The following is a 25,100-nucleotide window of genomic DNA, read 5'->3' as shown; positions in this document are numbered from 1 at the left end:
GTGTCGCTCGAAGAGTCAAGTTCTTCAAATTTAATAGACTTATTTAAAACGCTGGAGTTCCTACCAACACTACTACAATCTGGTGAAAATTTTGGTAAAATTTATACCTTTAGATTTAAATTTAAACCTTTGAACCTTTTAATTTTTAACAAGCAGAAACGTCTGCGAACGATGCTATTAAGCTTAGAATAAATTTAAAAGTGGAAAAATTACTGTATTGGGTTACAGTTGGGTGGGTTGGGTGGGTTGGGTGTAGTGGTCCCCTTGACCTATAATATGTCGGAAAGATTTGCTATGGATGAGGTCTTGGTGGCTCAGATGGCAGGGCACTGGAGTATCGATCCAGTGGTCGTGAGTTCAAGTCTCACCCAAGACAGTAATTTTTCCACTTTTAAATTTTGCTTTGAATTTTTTTCTCGGAGAACAAACGCTTCGCCCAAAAGAAAAGAAAAAGAGGAGGAGGAGAGGAGGATGAGGAAGAGGAAGAGAGGTAAAGAGGATTTTCTGTAAAGTTCACGCTATGCTCATGCATCTCATATTCCTACACATTAGTTATAAACTTACATGTTATCTCAAGTTAGTTAAATCGTGTAGTTGAAAGCGAGTCGGATTTATGAGTTTAATTTCACTTTGGTAAGTTTTTAGATGCATAGGCCTGTTTTAAGGTTTGTGTAATTAAACTTTTGAATGCCAAAGACGCCTAAAGGGTGTGGCGGTACTGGCGGGTAGGTAAACATGTTTTGGACACTATTGTCTCGGGTCCTGTTTCTAAGGCGATGTCTTAGACAAATTTAGGATAGAGGAAATTGATGGAGATCTGAGTGTATAGTATATTAGCTATTACCTAAAATGTTTGTTTCCAAATATTTTATTCACATCACCATTTCGAAGAAGGGCTTTTTCTTCCCTTCTAGGAGGGATCAAAGTGACACTTTTCTTCCCTGCTAGGAGGGATGAAAGTAACACTTTTCTGTTCTAGCACACTATTTTTAAATTTTTTTGCACATTATTTTTTTAGCTTAAATAATCTGTTTAAGCATCAGATTGTGTCAATACTAAGATTTTTACTCTAAGATGTGAAAAGCAGTATGTCACTATGTGTAACACGGTATCAAAATTATTTCGTCTTGGGCGTTAACACTTGAATCCCTCGTTACGCTCAGGATTCAATGTACGCCCTTGACGGAAATATATCATTTTGATCCCTTGTAACACAAACTACTATTGTTCCATTCGCGTTTTTCCCTATTCGTATTCAAAAATAGAAATAGACATTTATTTGCCAGAAATGCCAAGATAAATATTTAACCAAATCGGGCAGTGAGGGAAGTTCTAACGGCTCGGCCACGACATCGAGCGACCTGCGACGGCGGTAGCGATAACCATAGGTTGGAGCGAAAGGTCCGATCGCTGTGTCACGCTCCAACCTATGGTTATCGCTGCCGCCGTCGCAAGTCGCTCGATGTCGTGGCCGAGCCGTAAAGATTATTAACGTGTAGGTATTTGTTTAAATAGTTCATTTAAGGGAAGGAAAGGAAAGGGGACGACGAGCCAGGGGTATAATATTGAACCATTTTTCCCCCTAATTGGGTCAAAATTCGCGAGTACAGTTACGCATTATCGGTCAGTGTCAATTCATCGACTATTTAGTTCAGTGTACCTACGATTTACACTCTTCTAGATAACAAAGTAGTTTAATTCTTCTATACAATAGTCACAAATGCGAAACAACTAGGATACCATTCGTGTCCTCATGACAACCGCGAAACGCTTATGCTTGTTTTCCCGCCGCTCAAAAAAATAAAACATTTATTTATTTAAACTTTATTGCACGATAAATAATTATAGAAATGGCGGACATAATGCCTATAGGCATTCTCTACCAGTCAACCATAGGGTCAAACAGAAAACTTGTACTTAGTGCAGGATTGTACACAACCAGGAGAAATATGAAACACAAATGAAGTTATTCTAAACAATAACATGTATTTTTGGGTTGGGGTACAAGTACAAACTAGAACCATGTACTTCTTAAACAACATTACCACATAAAATCCTTCCACAGAGTATAGTCAGGCGTGTATAGTGTTATCTGCGGTATTTATTCCTCAATGAACCCGCCCTTTGCTTGGTTCACTGGATCTCCTAAAGGTGCCAGTTTCGACGTGAATACTGTGAGTAATCGCATTGGCTAAAATACAATTCCGGATCTCGGAAATTCAGTGTTTGTCCGTAAGGCTTGCAGTTGAATGGTATCTGCATAGCAACCTTGGGCCTTTGAGTAATCAATGAAACAAATAAATCGTCTGCAGCCGTATATTTGGATGTTCAAAGGCCAAGCTCTAAGGAAGCCAGGAAAATAACGTATTTTAGAAAACCGTTGGTGTTTTAGTCGGTAGTTTACATATATAAAAGATCTTGCAAATTTTCGTCTTTATAATAAGAGTGCTTTTGAGTAACACTTCAGAAAACAAAAGACTGATAAACACATCAATTTAGAGCGATCAAGTGATTTTTTGGCTACTATAGGGTAAAAGTGGGATAGATGCTATAGGGGGATAGATGCCCAAATTTGCACATAGCGACTTGTGCGAATTCAACGCTTGCAATTCATTTTTTATTTGTAAGCTTACTCCTTTCTTGCCTCTGGTTAATGACGAACATTTCGCTAAAATGGACGTATTGTGATTTATTGCGAAATACTATTTTACGTCGCAACAGATTAAGGTAAATGTGGGATAGTTGCCATACTTTTTGAAAAAGGTGAATAAAATATAGAAGATAAGCATTTAAAAATCTTATAACACAGTGTTAGTTTGTATACTCATTAATAAACAATATTTTCAAGGTAGCTGGATATTATTTGTTTTATTTGTATACTATCCCACGAGTCAAATTATCATTGCGGCATCTAACCCATACAGTTGGCATCTATCCCCGTCCGAAGGACCTTTTTATTTTATTTATAACTAAACAAATAAAACAAATAATATTAAACTACCTTGAAAATATTGTTTATTAATGAGTATACAAACTAACACTGTGTTATAAGATTTTTAAATGCTTATCTTCTGTATTTTATTCACCTTTTTCAAAAAGTATGGCAACTATCCCACATTTACCCTACTCTCCCTTGCGCTGCACAGTCGGATAAAAGAGAACAGTCGTGAAAGACTTTTTAGCGCATAGTTTCTTAAAATCTAGCATAACTACCTAGTCGTAGAGTTCAAATAGTCGACAAATAAGACTCGAATTCTAACCAAAACTAATTTCTATTCCAGTCGCTATCCTATTTGATTGAACTACATGATTCCCCAAGTCTAATAGCTGGTCTCGAGATTAGAGTTCGGTTAGCCACAGCGACCTCGAACGGAAAATGGTCGTAAGTAACATATAGCCTGAGATCAATGACATGTAGTAGGCATTTTTGCTTCTTAATCTAATGTAACAAGGCTTAAAATGTCTAGATATACTTGGAATTGGGTAGGTGGCTAGGATATATGGAACTTACTGCATATCGAGTTAAGAATCCGATAGAGCATATAGATTGTGTTGGATTAAAAGGAGCCTAGTTTAATCAGGTACAAGATAGTTCCTAAGAAATGCAATCGTATTTATGTTCAAATATTTCTTACTTGAAAATGGTATTTTAAATGAAATTGTACAGATCGATTCACCAAAATCAAATGAAATACATATCTTGAATCAGGGCTCGGAACCGGTATTTTGTATAACCCGAAATAGCCCGATATTTTTAATTATTTTATGCTCTTTACGTAGGACTGAATCATGTATTTAGTCAATAACTTCGTATTATTAGATTGTCTCAGTAAAAATTAAATAATAAACCAAAGAACGTAATAACTAATACCGGTATTTTTAGTATGAATTAAAAACCGGTTCCGAGCCTTGTCTTGAATATATTTTTTTAAAGTAAGTTTCTAATCTTCACATTCTAAAGACCAAACATTCTACTTTCGTAATGTAGGTATGCACTTACTTCCACACTTAACTTTCAAACGGCTTCCTTGAAATATTTCAGTACGAATGCAACAAAAGCCGGCGCCGCAAAAACACACAAGCATCATAACCACGCGTTTCCGTCACGTCCGCACAAAATAAAACGTCATAAAAAGTCTCTAACACTTGCGGATTACTAAAAATCTGAGTACAATGTTGTGTAAGGTCCCGTTGAAATTCCGGGGAGGTCTCGTAACGGGGCGCAATAAAATATTTCATTACCGTGAACATCGCCGGGAATGCCTTTTTGGGGTCTCGATCGTTGCAGCGGGTAAATGTGAGAATTGGTGCAAGTTTGTTGCGAATACTTTACTCGCTAGGTGGGTAATATGTTTCGTATTCTGTGCTAGCTGCTATTGCAAGTCTGGGGATTCAGCGGTTCAACTCTGGTTTTGATTAGGGATGTAGATTGTACCTATCATACTACACCTACACCAGGGGCCAATTTCTCGACCGGTATTAGTCTAATAATATTAGTCCACGATCTGTCAAATCGTATGGGTTGCCATGACAACACACTAGTAATATTAGACTAATATCTTTCGAGAAATGGGCCCCAGGATGTAAGATGTCGTTGCATTTAATTATTCTTCGTTTTATATTAGGTGCAGGGGAGCAATTTTGACTGCAGGGAAATTTCAACTAATCGAAATATCGTCCATGTTGTACATTATTAACTAGATTGCCATATATGTCCTCTCTCTCTCTTCCGGGCTATATATCCCACATGGTGATGGGGTCAGCTTTCCGTGTTATTTGCTTCCACTTCGCCCTATCCTCGACGTCGTTTTCGGACACTTTGCACTCAATCATATCTTTTAGCACTACGTCCTTCCATCTTGTTTTCGGTTTACCCCTGCCTCTTTTACCGGGGATGGAAAGTCGTAGTGCTAAATTTCCGACGTAGTCTGGTGGTCTCCTTCTAACGTGGCCATACCATCGCAGCCTACTCTCCTGCATTTTGTCGGCGATGTCACGCACGCCCAGGCTGCCTCGCACGTAGGGGAGGGGGGCCCAAAGCGAGCATACTGCTCAAAGCGAGCACTGGTGCTCACCTTGAAAATATAACAGCAATAGCGGTGTGACTGCGTGTAGATATCCGCCCCGCCACGCTCTGTCTGCCACAATTTCCCACCGCCGCTGTTAGTGCCCGTGCGCGTCGCAGTGACCAAAATTACGATTTGATAAGTTCAGATATGAAAAATACAAGGTATGTATCGAGTGTTTTGTGGATTTGTGAGGACGTTGTTGAAAAACGTTAATTGTAGTATGGATTGACAGTTATTTAGCTTTTTATTTAGGTAAAATATTCATGAATGTGCGCGAAATATTTGTACGTTAGGTTTGAGTACAATGTGGGTTTGGTCGAAAAGGCAAAGCGGGCAGGGCAAAGTGAGCATGTGCCCACATACTGCAAGTTGTAGGCACTTGAAAACTGCACAACTTAAGTATATTGCTATTGAATCATTTTGCTGTGACACATGTCAAGAGATATAAGGTAAAATAAATGTTTGTTTGATGAAAAGTTTATGTTTTTAAGAAGAAGAAGAATATTTGTCATGGCTGTGACAATTTAAAGTACCTATGTTGTATGTTTGGTAAGAAGTACCATTTATTGTTAAATTTCATACGTTTTGACTCTGGTTAAAGTCTATATCAAATCATTAGAGTTTTATTGATGCGATCGACGTAGTTTATGTCCTTATCTCCAAATAAATATTGTATGGTTATTGCATGAATGAAGTGTGCTCATTTTGCCCCCTTTCTGCTCGCTTTGCCCAAAACCTGTGCCCGCTTTAGGCCCCGCCTCGGGCAAAGCGAGCAAAAGTAAAGTTTTCATAATTCGTTATTTTTATTAGTTTTCCTAAACTTTGCAGTATATTGAAGTATGTATAATTAAACTACGATAAATTCAGCTTTAAACAGCATTCAAAGTTAAGTGTTACTGATATTTTCTTCATACTTTATTTGCAGTTCCTCTTAAGGTGCTCACTTTGGGCCCCCCTCCCCTACTCGTTGCGGATTTTGTCAAGTCTTGTAAAGCCGCACATCCACCTCAGCATCTTCATTTCGGCAACTTGAATGGTATGCACGTTCTTTTGCGTAACTGCCCACGTCTCGCTGCCATACATCAGTACGGGCCTTATGATACTTGTATATATCAAACCTTTCAGTTTGACCGGCATTCTTTTGTCACAGGTGACACCCGTTACTTCCCGCCACTTCAGCCATGCAGCGGCTATTCGGTGCTGAATGTTGCATTATATATCCCCAGAAATGTGCATCATATCACCCAGATATTTGTACTGATCGCACATGGTGACTAGTCGCCCATCGATGGGTATCGGGCTATCGTCGCGTGGTTGCCATATGCCATATATGTCCAGATAGCGAAAAAAATGTATAATGTGTGTGTGACTCTAGTTAATAATGTAAAACATGGAATATATTTCGATTAGTTGAAATTTCCCCGCAGTCGAAATTAGCCCCCTGCACCTTACCACTTCAACGAAGTTCAATGGCAAACATACATAGTGTCCGCTTGATTGTAAGCGGTTACCGTTGCCTACAGCCTCAAGTTTACGGGGCCCAGACAAGATGATAATGTTACGTCGATAGAAAATGTCAATCGAAACTTAAATACGTCACAGCGACACGATGCCGATGTGTCAGTGTCAAAATTGTCTTTAACCAAACATGTCACTTTTGATTGAGATTGGTAAGGCCGTCTGTCTACGTGACGTGATATATTATAGTGTTCGTCTCTTCAATCGCGCGATAAAAACAGACACTTATTTCATCACGTGGATAAAACCATCTATAATACGCTCGCTGAAATGTTATGCATTCGTGCGTAGCATATGCAGTGTCCTTATGTAAACAACCCAAGTAAACAACTGTATATTACAGAGACTTTATCTCAGTTTCCGCCCGAGCTCACTTGCGATACAGTGAAAATAGTGGCACAATAAAACGGTCCAACTCTATCGGCCGAGGGCTCTTATCGGAAAACTGTTACGGTGATTCATTGCGGTATTTACTTACCGCCTTCGATTGCACCTGCGCGGTCTCTAAGATAATTAAGGTATGTGTAAACCTTAGGGTACTTATGAAAAAATGGCCTTCATTGAAAATTGGGGTCTTCACGTTTCGCAGATGACCTATACTCATGATCACTCAACACTGGAAGCCCTTGTCCGAATTTCTTAAGTAGGTACATGCAACACATACATAATTATATATACATGTACACATGCGTAAATGTAGTGTACGGCCTCAGGGGTGAGCGGCCAGCGGCGCGTTCGGCGGGGCGTGTTTTAGCGCTGCATCGAGTTTAAAACATTTGAGCAACGTGCGCTAGTCACTGCCTCTCTTGCATCAACTCAGTATGCACCTTTGGAAGTGTTTATTGCCTTGGCCGCAAATTTCAAATTAAATATTTTGCAGTAAGTACGTCGTAATTGCTTAGATTTCACCTGCCGATGCGGATTTATCAAGAGGGTCGCGAAGTTGGAATCTCGACACAATGCGAATTTTAATTCGTTTGTGGTGAGCGTTCCGACTGAACATCTAGTGACCTCCTTGGTGAAAAGGAGGAGTTTTAATTTGGCCGAAGGGTGTAAAGTTTCGGCGGTTCCGCGGCCGGTTCCCTGACACTGCGGGGTTGCGTCATTAATGTATCGCAACCGTAAATGTGATTTGTAGTGTTTAGTTTTAAAATATATTTTTATAGTATGTACCTGTGCTAGTTTTAAGGTATTTATGTAAGGGCCACTAGTTGCCTGAAATAAAGATTTTCATTTCATTTCATTTCCTATCACCCAATGCTTTTTTATTGTTTTTACCAATCCTGATTCAAATGTTAATGACGCTCTTACCAAAAAAACAGTAGGTGTCCTAACGCAAGTTTTCTGTCAACAAATATTTACCTCATGTATCTCATGATACATACGACCTACGCAACTAAATTTGCGTGACTAAGGACAATAGATTACCGCGTAACTACAGAAATCCGAAATATACTGTTATTCTTTCCTAAAAAAAACGAGTGCAGCGCCCGGATGATCATTCGTCAATCTAGCTCGACTTATGTCACGCGAGTACCAAACGAAAAGGCAGCAAGTGTGTACCAATGTCACAGGTTATTGGTACATTTTTGACGTACGCTGTAGAACAATGCTGTGCGCTGGTGTGGATGGACAGATAACGCGTGAAAAGGATGCAGGGTTGCGAGCTTATTGGGCGAGTGTGCCAAGCTAGTCATACTGCCCTATTCGAACTTTCAGATACGTCAATTAATAGATCTAGAAACGATATGGATTAGATGTGTCAGTGTCAAAAGTGACGTTTTTGTTTGAAGAAAGAAAGGGCCAACATCATAATCACGTCTGCAAAAAATCAGAACTACCGGATTTAAAAACGCGAAATGTATAAAGTTACTCTATTATTATAATAACAGCAGATATTATGTATAGTCAGCAACAAAAGTAACTGACCTTCTGGTCTAGAAATGGACTTCAGGATCGAGCGCCATCTTGATGGCACGCGGCGAGATTAATTGATTCGTTTTTTGCTCATTAATATTGTTTAAAGTGTAATATCGATAGCCTATTATACAGTAAACTAATGTGGTAGTGTGCAGTGAATGGAGAATTTATCTTGAAGCACGTTTAACCATCATTTTGGAGTCTACGGCCGGTTGTCCACGTGTTTCTTGTAAAGTCCGCTATCGCTTTACAAGAGCTAAATCACCGTACACTGTCTTGTACTAACCGTACAATTTCAATCGTCTTACCCTGCTACTATGACCTTGACACTGGCGAAATAGCCTCAATGGGCTGAAGCCATAATTTTAAAAGAATGAAATGAATGGTCTAGAAATGTCACTTTTGACTTGGATCTAGTAACATTTCTATGTTACTATTGAAATTTTCTTATTTTTATAGTTGACAGCTGATAGATCATATTCATAACCGTTTGATAACAACAAATAGGGAATATTACGCAAAACTCTGCGTAGAGGGCGTCACTAGCACAATCACAGGGCCTACCGCGAAACACGAAAATCTAAAATTCGGTTTCTGCCTCTCTATCACTCTTGCCTATTTGATCGATAGAGCGGTAAGTAGATAACGAAATTTCGATTTTCCTGTTTCGCGGTAGGCCACCTGTAAACAAATCGCCTTGATGCATAAATGTTATAGTGAAAACTTGTCAAAAAACTGTTTAAGGCCTATAATATTATGTATAGTATGGTTCACTATGTGTACTAGTGCTGCACTCTGGCGGCAGAACATTGAAGTAATACATATTAGGGACTATCTGAATAGGCCTCCATGTATGTTATCGGCTACGACGTAGCGCTACGAGCGTAGCTTATAGTGAATGAGTTAACACATTCAGTGCCGCCTGCCAGCGCGAACTACGCGCGCTACGCACGGCCGATAATATGGAAAAACCAGTATAAAGCGAAAAGCGCCTGCGAACAAAGAACTCGCTTAGCGGGTCGTTGGCAGCGAATATTAGCAAACATACAAAAGACGGCCCCTTTTGCCGAATAATTTTCCCACACTAAATACCCGTTCAACAGAGTGAATACCGCAACATTGAGGTATGCTTGAGGGTTTTTGAGCTATACAGTGTGTAAATCCAATACGGGCAAATATTTAAAAGGGGCTTAGCGTGGGACCTAAGAAATATACTGAGAAAAATTTTGCTTCGAAATACAAGGAAAATATTAACCATACAAAATAATTCGGCACGCAATGTAAAGCAACACACAAGTTATGACAAACGAGCTTGTTAAAGTAACTGTCAACGCTTGTAGGCAGTTACTATAAAAAGCTCGTATCTCTGTCACGTCATATCATGTCTCGTAATGTTTGCAGTACATTGCTGGTCGGTAAATTATCAAAAAATTGTTACGAAGTCATAATTAAGTATACCAAACTTAAAAAAAATTCTTACATACATACATACATATCATCAGAATAATCCCGCCTATTTCCCGGAGGGGTGAGCAGAGACCACGGATTTCCACTTGCTACTATCTTGACATACCTCTTTCGCTTCCTTCACTTTTATAAAATTTCTCATACAGGCTCGCCGGTAGGGTGCTCTTGTCCTGCGGGCTCAGCACGGTTCCACTTTTATCGACTATCACTATGCGCGTCCCTTTCGTACTTACATACTTGTTAGAACGTGACAGGCATGGTGACAAGGGATAAAAACGCGACCGTGCTAAGCCGCCTGGCCTTTCTTTAGGATTTAAAACTTCTTAATTAATGATTACATGGATAAATTCTCTCGGCTCGATTCGGAAAATGAATTAGATTTCTACTAGACTTCAACAAGTTACGATACGGATAATTTAAAGATATTTGTAAGATAGATATGTCAAATTTGACGTTTCCGTGATTCTGGAGGTCCTCTTGAACGATTTCGACAAGTTATGACTTAGATATCCAAGTCACATCTAGTCGATATCTAATGTAGATCTAGTTGATCTCTAAATCGTCTCAAGATCTTGTGATTATCTCGAAATCCGAATAGGCCTGTGAATCTCGTTTAATTTATTGTCTGTATTGGATCTACATAGGGTGTGTAGATCCAGTACAGACAATAAATTATGCAGTTCCAGTACTTTTTATGATATTGTCACTAGACCGACATATGATACGACGAACGTTTTGTATACTCCAATCCCACATGGAGCAATTACCAATAATGTTTGCTAATGGAAATGAAATTTAGTGGAATTTAGTGTCCTGTCGCAATAATATGAGCATTAAGCATTAAACACCTGGGATCGGACACCGCAGACCACAACCGATATGCACATGTGATATACCCGTCTGATTAAATCGATACACTTTTCAAATATTGTTTTCATCACACTCGCTCAGTAAATGTGGAATTGCACGCAGGTTTAGCGGGAGTTATAGAAAAAGCGTTCTCCCTAGGGAGTTATGAAGTTTTTAGTGCCATCATTTACAGTTTTTTGTCTTTATACTTAATTTTTGTATTGCAAGTGTGATGAAAAACATTGTGTGTAACTCGGGGCGTAATAATATTGCAAACTTGAGTCTATAAATCGCTCCGGCAAGCCGTCGCGATTTAACTTACTCTCGTTTGCAATATTCAACTTACGCCCCATGTTGCACAATGTACTATTTCATTTCTCATGTTCTGAAAGAGGGTCATTGTTGTTCTAAAAGGTGTGCAGAAAATGATACGTTTCTGCACTAGAGCATTTCAGGTTCCAAGTACGATTTTTTTTTACGATAAGCAATTTATATTCTGATATTTGACTCCCCATTCCATAAATAACGATACTTTTGCCTAAATTGTTAATTGAAAGTACCCTAAAAATACTATAAAAAGGTATACTTAGTCATGTTTAAAAAAAAACACATGCATTTTACTTTCCTAGTATTCGAAATGAAAAGTAGAGTGTTTAACTCGGGTGAAAGGAACTCGGGTGAAAGGCATCATCCCTTGGTTAACAATCTACTATTCACACTAACTGGTAAAGGCTCTCTTGATTGTTCAAAAACTGATAAGAAAGTTGCATTTTATCCACATGTGAGGCAAAGTAATCAAATCCAAATTTTGAGTTGCTTCCTTATGTTGGCTGGTAAAATTGACTTTTAAATGATGATTTCGGATAAATATTTAAACACATTTATTTTGAAATGATTTGCTTTGATTTTGTTTGATATTTTACAATTAGTATTTTCCTTGTGTTGGTGTGGTGAAATATCATTTACTTGTTTGTAATACACCACTAATAGATTAACAAGTCAAAACTTTATAGTTTTACATATACTTACTACACTTACTTAATAAATACCTACCTACTTTACTTTACTTTACTTATCTACACTAATCAGTAATATTTATTTTAATTTAAATTATAAGTACTTTGCTACTACTGACAATAACCTGAATTAAAGAACAATTAAATACCAAAGCATAAGTAGTAGAGCGCTATCTAACTAAACTCATGAATAGAGTTAGACCAAGACAAGTCTGCAACGATTTTGATAGCACTCGCAGTGCTGTTATTTTAAACGTCAAACTTCTATGAAATTACGACGTATAAATAACACTTGCAGTGCGTATGCTTTCAAAATGTTTGCAGACTTTGCTTGGTTTTCTCTAACACCTTAAATTATGTTTATTATTCTATTCCTGCGAAAAATCAAAGCCATATAAAATTATAGATGGTCAAGCAAATCTTGTCAGTAGAAAAAGGCGCGAAATTCAAATATTCTATGAGACGATATCCCTTCGCGCCTACATTTTTCAAATTTGCCGCCTTTTCCACTGACAAGATCTGCTTGACATACTGCCGTATTCGAACTTCAAGATATTCACAAGAGACGACACGTACTAGATCCATTCTAGATACGTTATAGTTTAGATATCAACTAGTTCTCTTTTGCAGCGCAATTCGGGCAACCAATGTCACTTTTACGTTAGATAGAGTAAGATATCTATTAGATGTGAATTGGATCTCTAACGGCTCGATTCGGAAAATGAATTACATTTCTACTAGACTTCAACAAGTTACGATACGGATAATTTAAAGATATTTGTAAGATAGATATGTCAAATTTGACGTTTCCGCGATTCTGGAGGTCCTCTTGAACGATTTCGACAAGTTATGACTTAGATATCCAAGTCACATCTAGTCGATATCTAATGTAGATCTAGTTGATCTCTAAATCGTCTCAAGATCTTGTGATTATCTCGAAATCCGAATAGGCATGTAAGTCATATCCTGTGGAAATCGTTCAACAGTATCTCCAGAATCGCGCAAATGTCAAATTTGACAGGTTAGATCTTAAACATATCGTTATCGTATCTTGGTGATGTCTAAAAGATGTCTAATAGATGTATATTTCAAAATCCGAATCGGGCCCCAAGTATATGAACTGTTTTGTGTTGTTCAGGGTAAACGCAGAGTGTCTCACGCACATAAAATACGAGTATATCTACTTCATAAACACGTTCATACAGATGTAGTGCATAATTATTTTCCATCGTATTTTCACGGAAACGTACGAACGTGTCTTGCTATTTCAGTCAAGGCACAAAAAGTACTGAGGTTGACTGAAGTAGCATGACAAAACGAACATTTCCGAGAAAACACGATTGAAAACAATTATGCACTACATGATCTAGGGTTGCCAGATGGTGGGGATTTGGCGGGAATCTCCCAATTTTTAGCATGTGTTCCCGATTCCCGACAAAGTGAAAATTGTCCCGAAAACAGCTTCAAGTTATAAAATAATAATTTCAAGTTCCGAAATGTCGTCGAGCGAGCGAGCTGACGTAGTGGCAATAAGGTAAATGTAGGTGACGGTCGCCTACAGTTACATCTACGATAGCTCGCTCAGGTTCGGATCGTAAGAGAAAGTTCAAATAAAAAGGGTCTGATATGAAAAGGTTCTTATTGCAAGGTTCACAATCACAAAGTTCACTTAAATATGAGTTTAAAAGGATCACAACTGGTCTAGGTTCAGGCTTAGGGTCTAGCTTATGGCCTAGGGTCAGGTCACTTGGGTTCGCGTGTTTCTCGTTCGGGTCCTGGATCGTAACTGAACTGGATTTTCCGGGTCCGCTCGTATTTGTATGATTTCGAGCACTGAATTATAGCCAATGTCGATCGAGTAAGAGCGGCTCTCTTTACGGTAATTACGGGCGCGCGACATTGTTAGAACTATGTCGCACCAACTAACGCGTTCGGTCTCTCGATCGTGATTGGCCTATATTCTTTGGTAAAAATGCACAAGTTTAGACGTATTTGCCAGCGTTTTTGTCTTTCATTTTGGTATAAATCTAGGTTTCCTACTTTAAGCTCAATCGTTCGGCTATATAACTATATGTTTTTAGATGGGTCTAATTACGTTCTATATGCTGGTAATAGTTTAAACTAGTGCATGATTACGGTCTAGCTACAAGATCTAAATTCAATGAGCCAAAGTTCGCCAGAATGACTTTTGTTATGCACATTTTCTTGTCCTACGGTTCGAGGAGAAAAGTGTGTGTCTAGATTTTACCTAGATCAAAACCGTTACCATTTTCCACAATGTTTGTCATACGTACTTCTAGCCGCAGTTCTAAGCCTGAAGTAGGTATGAGTACCAAAGTTTTTCCCCAATTATTTTGGGGAAAAATACCATTTGTATACCTATCTACACACACACTCTTACGCTCTACTCTCGACCAATTACAGAACGCCGTGGCATGGCTCGACCACGTAAATATAAATTGAATGTACGGCAAATTTGGGCTCATTCTTATTATGGCTGGGATAGAGGTAGGTTCTAGTACTTATTATAAATTAATGGTTCAGTTAGGTCTCAAATAATATTACAACTTAGGCATAATACATTGTCTACCTAGATCTTAGGCTACCTACGGTGATCAAGATCTTTATTGTTAGCTGTTACAACTTAAGTATCGGATTTAAAACTTAGGATCATCTATGAGATAAATATGGTCGGTTGTGGTCCGCGGGTCGGCTGTCGCCCACACTCCCCTCGTCGACTTGCTACGTCGACTCTCGATCGACCGGCAAGACAGCCAGCCTGGTCGTGGGTCTTCTGAAGACGCCGCCCTTGGTCCGCACCTCCGCGCTGCGAACGCCGCCGTCTGGGCCCGGGTAGATTCGCTCAACTATGCCGCGAGGCCATACGTTGCGTGGTAGTGAGGGGTCGACGACGATGACTAGGTCGCCGACCGCTAGTGGCCGCTCGCCCGTCGCCGAGGATCGTCGCGGGGCGAGGGTGGGTAGGATCTCGCGCACCCAGCGACGCCAGAAGGAGTCGGCGAGTGCCTGGCTGACCTTCCAGGCTCTTCGGTTGACCTCGCCACAGGGACCAGTGAGAGGGGTCCCCGTGGGGCCATTGAGCAGGAAGTGGTTCGGTGTCAGTGTCTCGGGATCGCGTGGATCGACCGAGACATGTGTGAGAGGCCGAGCGTTAACGCACGCCTCGGCCTCGGCCAGTAGAGTCGCAAGCACCTCTTCCTTGGGCGCTCGCGAGTGTAGCGTGGCCATGAGAGCAGTCTTCACAGAGCGGACCATTCGCTCCCAGGCACCGCCCTGGTTCGGGGCACCGGGGGGAATGAACCGCCAGTCCAGGCGATACTGCAGGCCGTATTGCTGCAGTGCGGGCAGCCATTCTTCGTAGGCAGCCCGTAGCTCCGCTGTAGCGCCACGGAAATTGGTTCCGTTGTCGCTCCACATCGTGCGGGGCCAGCCCCGCCGCGCGGCCATGCGAAGTGACATGATGGCGGAGTCAGTGCTGAGGGAATGCACCAGCTCCAGGTGCACCGCCCGGGTCGTTAGGCAGGTGTAGAGCGCCACCCAGCGCTTCTCGTGTCTCCTCCCGATGGTAACTGTAATATGACCGAATAGATCTACACCAGTGTTTGTAAAGGGTCTACAAAATGGCTCTATGCGCGACAGCGGCAAATCTCCCATAGGCGGAGCGCGCGGAGTCGCTCTTCTAATTCGGCAGAGTTGACAAGCGCTTGCGATAGCACGCACAGTCGGTCTTAGGCGCAATATCCAATATTCTTGTCTAACATCGTTTACAACTCGTTCATTGTTAGCGTGTGCCGCTCTTCTATGCATTCTAAATATAATAAGTCTGGCCAACCGGTTACGTCCGTGTAGAATGGCCGGCCTCTTGTTGATAGGCACGGGCGCGGCGTCGATGCGCCCCCGCATGCGGAGCACGTTGTCAGGTGCGAGCTCGGGGTCCAGTTCGAAGAGCGGGCTGCCTTTGGTCAGAGGCTCGCCGCGGTGGAGGCTCCGAAGTTCGTCGGCGAAGTCCTCCTTCTGCGCTCTCTGCAATAGTAAACGTTCAGCGGCCAAAATATGTTCGGTTTGTAAGTTCATCTTAGTTTTAGATTTTAAAATGTCAATAAATTGCAACATTCGTGCAGTTGTTCCAAGTAACCGGTCGTAGCTTGAAAATCGGCTCACATCGGGCAGCGGTGGCGAGGCAACCTCGCGACTCGCTAAGCACTGTTTGACTTCCAGTACTTCTAGCTCTGGTTCTGGCTGGTTCGACGGTTCTTGTGGCCATTCTGTAGCTGGTAGCCGTAAAAAGGCGGGTCCTTGGAACCATCTGTGTGTTATGTCAAACTCACGTGTGCTGTCCGCTCGAGTGGCGTCATCTGCGACGTTCTGGCGTGTCGGCACCCATCGCCACTGTTCTGGTTCCGTGAGTTCGGCTATCTCGCCCAGGCGGTGCGAGACATAGGCGCTGTAGCGGCGTGCGTTTTCCCTTACCCAGTGGAGTGTCGTTCGGCTGTCAGACCACATGACGACTTCCGCTACCTCGTACCTGTGTTGTTCTATAATAGTCTTCTTCAGTCGAGCTCCGATCAAGGCCGACTGTAGCTCCGCTCGTGGTATCGAAATAGAGCGCGTTGGTCCCACTTTAGCCTTTGCCGCGATCAGGCTGACATAGACCTCCCCTCGTCTTTCGATACGCCAGTAAGCGACCGCTGCGTATGCTTGTGAGGATGCGTCAACAAAAATATGGAGGGTTCGTCTCACCATTTCCATAGGTCCGTAGTGGCGGGGGATGCGCAGTCCACCGACGTGATCCAGCGCTCGTAGCCATGTCTGGAACTCCTCGCACTCGTCTGGTGGCAGCGGAGCGTTCCAATCCAAACCTAGGCCCCAGAGTCGCTGTAGCTGGATCTTTGCTGTAATTGAGAAATACGAGATTATTCCCAACGGATCATAAATACTCATAACTGCGCTGAGAGCCTCTCTTTTCGTCGGAGCCCTTTTAAGTTCCTTAACATCGCTAGGGACTCGGATCATGGTAGTGTTGAAGCCTAGATGGTCTGTTCTTGCATCCCAGGTTAAACCCAATACCTTTTGCTCCTTATCGCCAATCGGCGCGGGTGTGTCGGCTCGTAATTCCTCTGGGATCCGTTCTATGAGAAGTGTCGAGTTACTAGACCACCCACGGAGATGAAATCCAGCCTGCTGGTGGCAAGCGGATACCTCTTCGGCGCACGCGATAGCATCTGCTTCGTTTTCATAGCTTGAAACATAGTCGTCCATGTAGTGGTTTCTAACTATGTCTTCTAGGGCCCTCGGGTAGCGGTTCTCGTGAGCGTAAGCATTATAATTTCTTACCGAATGTGCGAGGAACGGTGAGCTCGCGATACCAAATACCATTGACTTCATTCGGTACACATCAGGGACGCCGCTTCGGCGCGCCGCTCGCCACAGGAACATCTGTGAGTTTCTGTCCTCTTCACGGATCTGGATTCTCAGGAACATTTCTTCTACGTCTGCAGTCACAGCAAACGCGCCTTCCCTGAAGCGTAAAATTATACCCAAAAGTGATTGTAACATATCTGGTCCTTCAAGAATGAAGTTGTTCAGGCTTTGTCCCTGATTTAATGCTGCGGCATCAAATACAAGACGGATCTTCTTTGGTTTGTTCGGATTGTGGACAGGAAAGTGAGGGAGATAACATGATCTTGGATCTAGACCTGGTTCATTTACTCTCTCAGCGTATCCCTTGTTCAGTAAATTATCTACTTGCGCAGTGTATTTCGCAGCGAAGTTCGGATCCCTATTCATCTTCCGTTCTATTCCGCGTAGTCTTGTTAGGGCCATGTTGTAGCTAGGCGGTAGTCTAGGGTCATCATCACGCCATAGTTGCCCTACTTCGTATCTTGGGCCTTCTGATGTACTCACTTGCTTTACAGTCTCGTTGAACAACCTTTGCGCTCGTTCGTCCTGCGGGCGCACCTTATCGATCAGCTTTATCCCCAGCGAGTCGATTTCAAAATATCGCTGTAATTGTTTGTTCAACTCACCGTCTCGTTCGCTCGCTTGTGAGAGGTGTAACACTCGTTCAGCTCGCCGCGGGGTCTGCGGCGCGCGTCCATATATTAACCAGCCAAGATCTATCTTAACTGCAGCAGGTTCATCCTTCGTTCCGGTCCGTGCTTCAAGTGGAATTATCATGTGCCAGTTGTCCGATCTGATGAGCACTCGAGGCGTCGCGGTGTCATACGTGGCCTCTTGTAGGCCCCTCAGGTGCTTGTATCGGTCGATCAAAGTTCTTGGCACTTGTTGAGAGTTTATACCTAAGTCTTTTACCGTTCTAAGTCTCACGAGATGCGTATGTCCTCCGGTCAGCCCGCGTATTTGCACCGTCACGCGTCGGCTAGGCTCTATTGTTGACATCGGACCAATCCCGTTGATGTGTAGTGGCGCTTCGTCACCCACGGCACCCACGGCGTTGGCCAGCGACTCCTCGCACAGACTAATCGTCGAGCCGTCGTCACAAAGCGCGTAGCATTTGATCTCGCCTGTCGGTCCCGATAAAAGTATAGGTATTACCTTAAGTAAAACATCTGACGGCTCCTGGTGCTCTGTGTTCAGCACGAAGTGGTGCGCTGGTGGCGCCCTCTCTCGTTCCGCCGTCATCAACGTGTGCTCTCTCTGTGCGCGTTCTGGCTCGAGGGGCGCGCTAGCAGGTGTCGCTGAGGCTGCTTCGTCACGCCGTGAAGACTGTAGTTCCCTTCGTAGGAGTGTAGATTCATCATGGAGCAGCCGGTGATGCGGGTGCTGGCATCCTTGCTCTCCGCACACACCTGCCTTACAGCTGCCACGCCTGTGTTTCCTGTCAAGACATTTAAAACAAATCTTATTATTCTTCGCCCATTCCCATCGAGCCGCGACACTCATATTTAACACACGTTTACACTCTGTGGCAGGGTGCACGCCACCACAGCACAGGCAAGGTTCTATTTTGTCAGTAGTATATGTTTGCACACGGTTAGAGTTATTATACTTGCGGGCCGCTCCACCACTTGACAGCTGATGGTTCGATGCCGGAGGTCGTCGACCTCCACGCGCGTCTGCACGCGAAGGCGCCGGCGCTCCGCGACGAATGCCGCCTCCGCGCGCATGACTGTATTGCAGCTCCTTGTCACTTAGGTCAAGCAGGAAGTTCACCATAAGCGCCAGCTCGCTCTCGGCCTGCTCGAGCTTGTCTTCTGCATATTCACACCAGCGCGATCGTACGTGGGGTGACAGGCGTTCTGTAATTTCTCGTATAAGGAAGGGATTATTTGCGTACGCACGTCGGTCTAAACTTGCAAGTGTCGTCACGATGTTCACTACTCTAGTGGCAAAGTCGTTCAGATCTACGGCACTGGGCCCCAGGTTCGGTAACTTTCGCAGTTCATTCAGCGCCTTATCTATTAGAAGGTCGGACCGGCCGAAATTCTTTTTTAAAACTCTCATAATCAATTCCGGGTCCGCCGATGACACTAACATATGCAGGACGCAATCTCTCGCTTCGCCTCTAAGGCAATGTCTTAGCCGGGATAGGTTCTCCCAGTTGCTAAATTTATATCGGCTACTTGACTCAGTATAAGCAGTATAAAATGTAATCCACTCACTTGGAAGTCCTGTGAATATGGGTAAATCCCATACATGTTTTGACGACGCCGGTCTGCTGTTCAGTGCCACTAACTGTGACATAACTTGCTCCAGATTTGCCGTCGCACTCGACGACTGTTCCCGCGAGCCACATCTACAGTAATCGGCGCATTGCACTTTATTACATACTTCGTACTGTCGGCGTTCGCACGTACGTTCGCATACATCTGCCGGCCGCGCGGGCGGCGTGCGCACGCGTCGGCTGTGCGGGGGTGACTGAAATGGCCGTTGCGGCTCGCGCGCGGCCACGGCCGGCGGCGCGGGAGCGGTCACGATGTGGCGCGGCGGACGCGGAGAGGACGCGCGGGGCCCCCCGCCGTCCGGGCTTGCTTCGTCGTTATCACTTATGTTAATATTATTATGATTTTCTTCTAGCCAATCATTTATATTATGTATATTAACCATCGATTTGTTAGACGAACTCGATCCAGCTTCTTTATTTTCAATTTCGAGCTGGCTCAGCTCGATTTGATGATCGAGCTCTAAAAGCTCGCGTTCAATTTGTAGTTCTCGGCGAGATATCTCAATCAGCTTCCGTTGAGATTCTTGCTGTGCGATTTGTCTACGTAGCTCCATCATAGACGCACGCGATGTTACCGATGCCCGTGAAGATCGTAGGCGTTCGTCCCGCACTGAGGCGGAAATCGGTGGCGCTGCGCGGGGTTCGGGGTTCAGGGTCGCGTCCGCGCGCGCTGGTAAACCGGGGAATGAGGCCGCCCCGGGATCAGGGAGCGGTGCCGACGGGCCTGGTTCGTGTCCTTGGGCTAACCTTTCTGGAGCCCTCCTCGGGGTTTTCGGCATTAGCAATACCGATTGGGGCGTGTCCTCTCGATCGTCGGTTGGGCGGGCCTCCTCGGAGCGCGCGGCGCCTCCGCCGGCCGCGGCGCGTGCCGCCGCGGCTGCGGCCTGGGCCTCGCGCTGTCGTTCAAGCTGCTCGCGCTCCATTTCTGCTCGTCTGTCGCCGCTCGGAGACCGGACCGTCACGCCCATGTTAACATTGTTCGTCGTACACTGAATTTAAAATTACACTGCACTACTGACTGTTCATGAAATAATTTTAACCGGTGATTTTACGGATCACAACTTTATCCGGCTTCGCGAAGGACCACAACTGTAGGTGACGGTCGCCTACAGTTACATCTACGATAGCTCGCTCAGGTTCGGATCGTAAGAGAAAGTTCAAATAAAAAGGGTCTGATATGAAAAGGTTCTTATTGCAAGGTTCACAATCACAAAGTTCACTTAAATATGAGTTTAAAAGGATCACAACTGGTCTAGGTTCAGGCTTAGGGTCTAGCTTATGGCCTAGGGTCAGGTCACTTGGGTTCGCGTGTTTCTCGTTCGGGTCCTGGATCGTAACTGAACTGGATTTTCCGGGTCCGCTCGTATTTGTATGATTTCGAGCACTGAATTATAGCCAATGTCGATCGAGTAAGAGCGGCTCTCTTTACGGTAATTACGGGCGCGCGACATTGTTAGAACTATGTCGCACCAACTAACGCGTTCGGTCTCTCGATCGTGATTGGCCTATATTCTTTGGTAAAAATGCACAAGTTTAGACGTATTTGCCAGCGTTTTTGTCTTTCATTTTGGTATAAATCTAGGTTTCCTACTTTAAGCTCAATCGTTCGGCTATATAACTATATGTTTTTAGATGGGTCTAATTACGTTCTATATGCTGGTAATAGTTTAAACTAGTGCATGATTACGGTCTAGCTACAAGATCTAAATTCAATGAGCCAAAGTTCGCCAGAATGACTTTTGTTATGCACATTTTCTTGTCCTACGGTTCGAGGAGAAAAGTGTGTGTCTAGATTTTACCTAGATCAAAACCGTTACCATTTTCCACAATGTTTGTCATACGTACTTCTAGCCGCAGTTCTAAGCCTGAAGTAGGTATGAGTACCAAAGTTTTTCCCCAATTATTTTGGGGAAAAATACCATTTGTATACCTATCTACACACACACTCTTACGCTCTACTCTCGACCAATTACAGAACGCCGTGGCATGGCTCGACCACGTAAATATAAATTGAATGTACGGCAAATTTGGGCTCATTCTTATTATGGCTGGGATAGAGGTAGGTTCTAGTACTTATTATAAATTAATGGTTCAGTTAGGTCTCAAATAATATTACAACTTAGGCATAATACATTGTCTACCTAGATCTTAGGCTACCTACGGTGATCAAGATCTTTATTGTTAGCTGTTACAACTTAAGTATCGGATTTAAAACTTAGGATCATCTATGAGATAAATATGGTCGGTTGTGGTCCGCGGGTCGGCTGTCGCCCACAGTAAAATATCGTTGTTTTTAATACAATTACTTTAATTTGAATGTATTTTTTTTCCCGACTTAAGTCCCAAAATCCCGAAAGATTGATCTTGTTTCCCGATAATAGCGCCTTTCGATCTGGCAACCCTAACTACATCTGTAAATGCTAAATGTCTCACGCGCGCGCACACTGAAATATACACCAAACAGGCTCGTACGTATTTCCCGCTACTTGTACTTATATTGAGTATGCTTGACTGCTCACACGTTACAAGCAAGACATCAAACAAAAGTCCTGTCAAGCGGGACAATCTCAAAAAGCGTTTCTAACAAACCGAATCGTGAAAAGCCTGTGGATACGCCTTCTGACTGAATACGGTTACTGGGGCTTACAAAAAAGTCGTAAAGGCATTTGTAAATTTTATTTGCATTGGCTTTGTGAGATCACGCCGGTTGGAGTGAAAAGGGTGTTGTCAGGATAACGTGGGTTAATGCATGGCAAGGCTTACTATCACAAAGACTGTTATGACTGTTTGGAGAGAAATCGAGACGAGCGTTCACACTTCGGAGCATTTTCTTGACCTCTATTGGGTTGAAACTATTGTGTCTCGAAGAGATCGCTCTTTAGCGATAAATAAAACGTCTACCGTTTCTACCTATTTTTAACGTAGGTAAGTATATGTTCTGTAGGTATGTATTATACTCTTTAATTAAGACGTGAAATAAAAAGTATTTGGGTAAATCGATTTTTTTTGTAATGCGTTGCCGTGGTTACGTGTCATGGCGTTTTCGTGACGTTTTACAAAATATGTATTTTGTGGTAATGGTGGTAGTCATGACAATGACACTAGATACTTTTATTGGAATGAAGGAATGCGTTATTCATGTAATTTTTACTTACAGTATTTGATGAGGTTAATATACCTAGTCTACCTACAACTGATATCAGGACTAACAGTCCATATGTGAAGTAGCATTACATTACCTAATTTTACAGTTATATTATATCACGAAAGTGCCCCCTACGGTGTAAAGCCGAAACAAAAAAACAAAAGGAGTACCCTATAGGTAAAGACAGCAATTTAAAAAATCGTCATTAGAGATATTTTACGTAAAAGTATTAAATGAGAAACTGTAGAATTATGACGAATAAAAGAAATTTTAATTCCGTGGACATATAAAAAGTAGGTATACGAACGTAATCCCGCCGAGAAAATACTTTTCCATATGTTGCTTATGCATTTCCTCTTATTTACACTGTTTTGGGTTTTATGAAATAATTTATTATATATAGCCGGTCAAACAAACAAACAAATTTTCTATGGGACGATACGTCTTCTTCGCGCCTACATTTTTTAAATTTGCCGCTCTTTTCTACCGACGGAAATGGCTTGACAGAGTAGGTAGAGTCTGTGCGGAAAGGGAAGAGTCGTGGAATGTATGGGGCCCAATACATTCCACGACTCTTCTCTTTCCGCACAGACTCTACATATTTATCTATTATTGTCAGCTTTTCTGGCCAGTCCATTACAAAAGCAGACATTTTACCTTTAAATTGCCAACAAGAATGTATTTTAAAAGTCGTTAAAATGAAATAAAACTAGCAGATGCGCTTTATTTTCCCACGTACAAACAGCAACACTCCTAACTGTACATCAGTGGACCTTGTTACCAAAGGCATAAGGCCAACCGATGTACAGTTAACAGTGTGGGCGATGGTACCTCCAGACCGACGCTAGATTCGATAAAATACGTGACACAACTTTTCTAGTCTTTTATCTTGAGTCTATAATAGTCTTAACTTTACTATGAGAATACTTACGTAGTTTTTTTAAGCTGAAAGTTTGGATTGACCCACGCTTCGTCGTGCCGGCTCCGTGCCGAGTCAGACGGCCCTATTCGAACTTTAAAGGTGACAGTCCATTTCCAACGACAGCAGCACTACCATTCATTTTACTATGGAAATTGACAATAACACCGACGCGTTCGTACTATACTAAGTAGTGCAGCTGCGGTCAGAAATGGAATGTTACCCTAAGATACGTCAGTTATAGTAACAGCACCAGTCATGGGACATTTAAGAGGAAATTTGGAGTATTTATGATATTTCCCTTGTACATGTAAATGGTCTTCCGCTTAGCGTGTTAAAAGATGAAAGTCCTATCCGCCTTTCATGTTTTAGGCGTGATGTATCAAAGATACTGCAATGAGTTTCCACATAATTAACAAATTAAAACTATGCTTTTTTTCTCCAGTCATGGACACCAAAGCTCCAGTAATGGGCCCCCGGTAATGGACGTGAATCCAGTAATGGGCCCCCTATAATGGACATTGCTCTATCAGTATAAAATTTTGAAATGGGGAATAAGTTATGGCAAAAAAATCAATTTTTGGTATAAGCTTTTATCGCTGAATGTATTTTTCTTTCCACAGCCAATTATTATTGTATTAGATTCATCGAGACAATTCTAATATACCCAAACACAATTAGTTAGGGTTTATTGCGATAAAGTTCCCATAGCCACCTCCTGTCTCCATCATCAGATCAAGTCCATGTTATCATAATATTGCATTATCATCCGATTTGCATACTTAATTACGTACTTACACAAAATTTCAACTGAATCGGACATCGAAAAGTGGGTCAAATTCAGCTACCAAGATTTGACCCACACTAACTAACAAGGCAAGTTAAATAAAAGTTTGGAAAAACGATATTAATTTATCCTAAGTCCGAGAATACCTCCTGGTTGACATATTTCGTAACTACATTTTACTTCTGTATTGTTTAAAACATGAAATTATGGCATGGCAAGCATCATTATGTCAATTGTCCCATCATAGGAGGTATGCAGTTTTACAGCTCCTATAATGGGATTGGGCCAAATACCACTATTTTTTTACATCTGTGGAGTCACAACATAGTGTGTTGTATACCTTATCTCATGGTAAATGCAATTAACAAAACACATTCTAGTTTTCATCAAGTATTAATTAATTAAAATTTAATAAATTAACTCACCTCTCTTAGCGAAGTTGTTAAGAATTTTTAGTGATATTTTTTTTCAGTGGCACGACAACTTTTGGGTTGACGCACATTTCTTAAAAAATAACCGAATTTAATAAAAATTCAAACATAATCAGCTCTAGGACTCTTATTTATGATAAAAATATATCCAGTGTTTATAAACTACTTTTATATACTTATTTTAGAGGAATTGTGATTTTTTGTCCCATTACTGGTTCCGTGTCCATTATAGGGTATACTACTATAATAGATCTAGAAACGATATGGATTAGAT

General features: G+C 42.3%; 1 protein-coding gene across 1 annotated transcript; it reads right to left on the bottom strand.

Annotated features, from left to right (window-relative positions):
- Positions 1–14,581: 14,581 nt before the first annotated feature.
- LOC134799692 (uncharacterized) lies at positions 14,582–20,512 on the bottom strand. The gene has a single exon (XM_063772129.1). It carries the CDS (start codon positions 20,510–20,512, stop codon positions 14,582–14,584), a length of 5,931 nt encoding a protein of 1,976 aa, XP_063628199.1.
- Between the last annotated feature and the right edge of the window lie 4,588 nt (positions 20,513–25,100).

Source organism: Cydia splendana, chromosome 18 (assembly GCF_910591565.1).
Source record: "Cydia splendana chromosome 18, ilCydSple1.2, whole genome shotgun sequence".
Taxonomy (NCBI): Eukaryota; Metazoa; Arthropoda; class Insecta; order Lepidoptera; family Tortricidae; genus Cydia; species Cydia splendana.
This window is presented reverse-complemented; position numbering and strand designations above follow the sequence as displayed.

Coding starts and splice junctions, on each gene's coding strand:
- LOC134799692 (XM_063772129.1), bottom strand. CDS start 20,512: ATGGGCGTGACGGTCCGGTCTCCGAGCGGCGACAGACGAGCAGAAATG.